Below are 6,000 nucleotides of genomic sequence, written 5' to 3'. Positions count from 1 at the left end.
GGTCTCTTGTCCCAGGTTACTGAAGAGGGCACATATTGCTCTTGGGCACTGTTACAAACAGGAGTCAGTTACCCTCCAACTCTTCCTTCTATAGTTTCAATCTGCAGCTGCTCAAAGAAAAATAAATTAAGTGAAAAATCCCTCTGCTTATCTGCTCAGACAGATCTTTTACCTCCTATACTGGTTCTTAAGGAAGGTCTGATTGTCTCCTGATTTTTGTAAAAAGAACGTTTACATTACTGAAAAAGTGCAGGATTTTGAAGGTCCCACAGAACAAATATATGAACTCAGGAACTGAGTAATTCTTAGCAGCAGCCGCCTCTTCCTAATTTCTAGAATGGCTGGTCATGTAGAATACTGATCAGCTGACCCTTCTGGCATAAAGCCACCATGAACTTTTTAAATCTAAAAGAAGAAGAACAAGTGTTTTGTGTTTGTACAAATTAGAAACTGCTTTTATTAATACAGAAACAAAATAATTTTAATACAAAGAAGTCATTTTTACTTACTGTATTTAAATGCTTTCAAGTTGTATTAATTTATTATTCCCATCATTTCAGGAGTTATTCAGACTATGTTCCACTTCTATTTCTTAATAAGGCATAATTCAAAAAGTTGGACAGCAACCCATAATATGGTCAGGACCATGCAGAATTTTAGTAATGAAATAAACACATCTCTGCAATAAATAATACCAGTCCTTACTAACATCGTTATATTTTTACAAAATGTAAAAAAATAAAAATGATAAAAGGCCAATTATTACAAAGAAACCTAATGCATGTTTATTCTTTAAATAATATGTTTGCAGAACCAAAATATGTTTCTTGCAGAATCTTTTTTAATGAAGCTAGACTTCTTAAAAGTTATCAACACTTAGCATCTTAAGGGTGAACAGTTCAGCAACTCTTCCTGCTCCCACAATTGACAACTTTCTTGCTGGCTTAACAATTATGCTAATCGCTCTTATCTTCTCCTTGGTAATGCCTGTATTCTGGCTTAAGTTCCCACGTGTTTTTGTGTGTTCCCTTAACGTTGTAGATACCTATTTCTCTTAAAATTTCTTTCAAGTAGCTCTGAAAAAAAGGAAAAGAAAATATTTAATTTGATATTAATATCAGGCTATTTTACATTAGTGATAAGGATGGTACTAAAATAAACTAGGCTAGGCCAGAAATTGCTGCTTAACAGTTTAATAATGGAATTTTCATCTGCACGCAGAATTAGGCTCTGCTTACCTTCCATGTAAATCCTTTAATTGCAATGGTTTTGTTTAAGAGTATCAAGCATATGTTCATGGGAAGAACAGAACTGCAGAGCCACAAAAGATGAAGATTCTTAAACACAGGTAATATGCTCCGGAATGCAGACTAAGGTAGTTCAGGTGTTGCAGTGATAAGGCAACAGCTGTTCCACAGGGCTGTGTGTGTCTGCGACAAATGTCTTTTAACAGCCTGTGGGCTTTATCAGGTCCACCAGGCCTATGAATTTGGCCCACAAGGCCATTTGGGGCAAACCACACCCACCTGCCAGTCACCTGAAGTTCATATGCAGTTAAGTACAGAGAGATGTTATCGCTTATCTAAGCACAACAGCAAAGAGGAAGGGGAGCCTCTGCCTGCTGCCTTTGTGCAAGCAGAGCTTAATCGCCAAGAGGGACGCAGGTGGTGCTGTGGGTTAAACCACAGAACCTAGGGCTTGCCGATCAGATGGTCGGCAGTTCGAATCCCCGCGACGGGGTGAGCTCCCGTTGCTCGGTCCCTGCTCCTGCCAACCTAGCAGTTCGAAAGCATGTCAAAGTGCAAGTAGATAAATAGGTACCGCTCCGGCGGGAAGGTGAACGGTGTTTCCGTGCGCTGCTCTGGTTCGCCAGAAGCGGCTTAATCATGCTGGCCACATGTCCCGGAAGCTGTACGCCGGCTCCCTCGGCCAATAAAGCGAGATGAGCACCGCCACAACCCCAGAGTTGGCCACAACTGGACCTAATGGTCCTTTACCTTTTATAATCGCCAAGAGCAGGCAGAGGCGCAACTCTGGCCTTAGTGCTGTGAAGGCTACAGCTCTGTGATGGGGCATCTGCAGAAGGTACCAAGTTCAGTCCCCAGCACCGCTAAGCAGGACGGGGGGAAATTCCTGCCTGAAATCCTCAAGCGGGGCTGCTGTTCATTGTTGCCATTACTGAGCTAAATGGACCAGTATAAGGCAGCTTTCTATCTCCCAGGCCGCTACCACTGCCTGCACAATGCAACTGCTCTGGCTACAGTTTGGAAGGAAACCACAACATGGCAGACACAAGCTTGTCAACCCTTCCTGCACCATTTTCCTTATCACCTTCTCCTCTGGGCAAAAAGATGAGCTCATGGTTCTAGACTTTCCTTCAAAATTACAGTCATGGTAACTTCAGTGTATAAATAGAATATTTAGGCTGCAAACCTATGAATATAGTGAGATAACTTCCAAGTAAACATGCTTAGGATCAGGTAATGTTTCCTTTAGTCTTGGAAAACGATAAAAAGAAAATATGAGAAACAGAAAACATATTGCAAAGTGAATTAATGTAGGGTATCTGAAGGATTTCCAGTCTAGTCTTCTAATGGGGTTGGGGGCAGTTGTTACCCCAGGTCACCCCATAAGTGTCAAGGTGGTGGTTGGAGAGACTGGGTGACCTACTGTGGCCAGTCTAATCCAGGACGGGTTTTGCCCCACAATGCCTCCCTGTGGTTACAGGCCTGTGACACAGGAAGAAAATAAAGTGTGTATCAGCTCTGGAGCAGGAGGTCCATGAATGACAAGCTTCTGATGTGTCATTTCATTTCCTTTCTGGGTGAATACAGAAAGCATTGTAATCGTGGTGGATGCAGTTTGAACATAGATTCTACAGCGTATTCAGAGCAGCAAATGTCTGCTCAAACCACTTGCACTACACTTAATGTTAGATCTGTTTTCAGCATGTTTTAGCATTTCACTGCTGCAAGGATTATTCATACAATATCCTCCCACCACCAGGTGGCAGCAACTCATCATATGAGCATCCAAAAAAGATTTTCAAGAGGGAAAACTGCAAGTAATAGAAGGCACCATTCTCAACCACTGCTCTGCACTCACCATAGGCTTCAAGTGTGCCTTTCTGCCACTGATGGTGCAAAAGGGTGTAGGAAGTACGCAATATAGTGGTACTTATTGCCGTATTCTGGCCAAGTTTGTCGTGGTTATTGGAAATAACCGACTTGGCGATGACTGCACCATGGCTTCTTCCAGGGCATCTAGACATGCTGTCCTAAGTGACTGTTCTGCAACCTGGTCCGCCTTGACTAATTCTCCAGTAAGGCTGCCTAAGGTACAATTTTGACACTGAGGCATCTTTCCACATTAAGGAAAAAAATTGTGGACCCCATGGAAGAGATCCACCCCTTTGCAATCAACACTAAGCCTTCACATCCCTGCCAAAGAGGCATGGAGTTTGATAAATAGTTGGCCACCTTGCTAGAAAACACACTAACTGCATTGTAAGGTCACATGGGTATTTTCAAATTTCTAGTGAAAATATAAGCCGGCTACACCAGTTAGGCAACTAGAAGACATGCGCAGTGCCTGCAGATGAAGGCCAGAGCCCAGAGGCAAGTACCGTATTTTTCGCTCTATAGGACGCACTTTTTCCCCTTCAAGAATGAAGGGGAAATGTGTGTGCGTCCTATGGAGCGAAGACGCCATAGCCCCGCGACCCTCTCTATGGCAGGAGCCTCTATAGCCGCGCATCACCTCTCCAGCCGGGAGAGTACGCGCGGGGCTAAAGCAGCCCCCCCCCCGACCCTCTCCTGGCTGGAGAGGTGACGCGTGGCTATGGCAGGAGCCTCTTTAACCACGCGCCACCTCTCCAGCTGGGAGAGCCGTATGGGGCTAAAGAAGCCCCGCTTACTCTCTCCCAGCTGGAGAGGTGACGCACGACTATGGCAGCAGCCTCTCCGCTGCGCCTTTCCGCTGCTCCCTGACCTGCTCTTTGGGGCTGGTGGTGGGCTTCCCCCCGCCAGCCCCAAAGAGCAGGTCGAAAGGAACCTGAAGCCTGGAGAGCGAGAGGGGTCGTTGCGCACCGACCCCTCTCGCTCTCCAGGCTTCCAAGGTAGCCGCCTGAACGGCACCTTGTTTTAGAGCGGGAAAACAAGAGGGGGGAAATTCTCCCCCTCTCTGCGCAGCGCCTCCTGCCGCTTCGCTGAAGGGGCGCTGGGCAGAAGGGGGGAGATTTTTTTTTTCTTGTTCTCCCCCCTCTAAAACAAGGTGTGTCCTATTGTCCGGTGCGTCCTATGGTGCGAAAAATACGGTAATCAGCCCTGGCAAAAACTCTGAAAAGTGAGTTTGATAAACACTTAGAATCATAGAATTGTAGCGTTGGAAAGGATCACAAGCATCATCTAGTTCAACTCCCTGCAACGCAAGAATCTTTTGCCCAATATGAGACTTGAACCCACAACGTTGAGATTAATAGTCTCATGCCTTTCAGAAGCCCACCCAAGTTTTCCGTGGAGGTTCTGGTACGTACTGAGTGAAATAATATATGCTTCATGGGATCCACAAAAACGCAGGCGTTTCCCTGCTTGGTAGCATCTACGATGGTCTAGGAAGACTTTGCAAGTGCTTCCTCACCATCAGCCTGACCCAAGGCCAACATCTTGGGTCAGGACATTGCCAGCACTCCATGCATCAGCTTTGGTGATCACACGCTTGAGGTGACAGACAATTTTGTCTACCTGGGCTCCACCATAACCAGAAACCTCTCCACTGATGCTGAGCTGGACAAGTGTATTGGCAAGGCAGCTCCGGCAATGGCTCACCTCTCCAAAAGGGTCTGGGAGAATGTGATGCTAACGACCAAAACCAATATGAAGGCATAGCAAGCTTGTGTGTTGAGTGCACTGCTTTATGGAAGTGGGTCCCGGGCAACTTACAACCGACAGGAGCGACGCCTCAGTGCCTTCCATAAGCACTGTGTCAGCAAGGTTTTGGCACAACAGACTCATAAATATTTGCTCTCCCAAGCCCACATTCCCAGCATGGTCACACTTCTGCCTCAGCAATGTCTACACTGGCTTGGTCATGTCCACAGAATGGAAGATGGCAGGATCCCCAAGGATGTGCTCTATGGGGAGGTGACTTCAGGCCCCAGGTGAAACAATGGTAAAAAAGAGAAGCAATTGTGCCTCATGAAACTTGAAAAACACATGGTCATCTTAGTGCTCTACAAAGAGCAGCCCTTCAACTCTCTGATGAATGCTTACTGCAGTTCTATTGATTCATTCATTTTGGACTGCAGCTGTTCAAGAAAGCAAATTTGGGTGCTGTGATACCCCTGGAAATGCCTCCAAATATAAATACTGCAGGGTCACTTCCGTGGAAAACCTTTACATCCTTATGAAAATTCATGAAGCAATTCATAATTAGGTTGCCAGTGTCGCTTCAGATCCTCATGCAGTACCTAGAGGCGTCAAAGGGTATTAGCTCCTGAAAAGTCATCTGATACCAATGTGATTTCAGATCCTTTTAAACCCTTTGTGGCTCCAGAGCTCAAAGAAGCAGAGTGTAGAATGAGAAGAGTGTGTTACCCGTAGAACTTTCCAAGATGCACATTTTATTCTCTTGCTTTGCAATATATTAGCTGTGTTGACCCTCCCAGCTTCCCCTGTCAAAAATCAGCAACTGGAGTCTACCACTCAAAGTCAGAAAGAGCTGTCACTCCAGTCTATTATCATGTGACTAATCATGCAATATACAGTAGAACAGAGACTATATACTCACTCTGACACTGACTAACATAAGGAGGCACAAATAACCATTAACAATTCTGATTGTGGACTGATGGGAGGATTAAGAACACACAGCCACTCTGGGCCAAGTCAAGAAATGGACTGAGGTGTTAGCTGATGGTTGCTGACAAAGATCTCACTGCATCTCCTGCCTTCAGGCATAAGAGGGCAGTATAACCCCACCATGCCATTGTTTACTGCCTCT

The 6,000-nt window shown here is 45.4% G+C and overlaps 1 protein-coding gene across 1 annotated transcript in view; it reads right to left on the bottom strand.

Annotated features, from left to right (window-relative positions):
• Window positions 1-426: 426 nt before the first annotated feature.
• Window positions 427-6,000, bottom strand: part of GTF2F2 (general transcription factor IIF subunit 2) — a 68,529-nt gene continuing 62,955 nt past the window's right edge. The window contains exon 9 of the mRNA XM_081861046.1: window positions 427-1,076. Within this exon, the coding sequence (XP_081717172.1) occupies window positions 957-1,076 (120 nt within the window). The 3' untranslated portion in view covers window positions 427-956. The remainder of the gene's footprint in view (window positions 1,077-6,000) is intronic.

This window comes from Podarcis erhardii (genome assembly GCF_964252035.2).
Source record: "Podarcis erhardii genome assembly, chromosome: 5".
Taxonomy (NCBI): Eukaryota; Metazoa; Chordata; class Lepidosauria; order Squamata; family Lacertidae; genus Podarcis; species Podarcis erhardii.
Note: the sequence above shows the minus strand (reverse complement) of the source record. Positions and strands in the feature narration are given on the sequence as shown.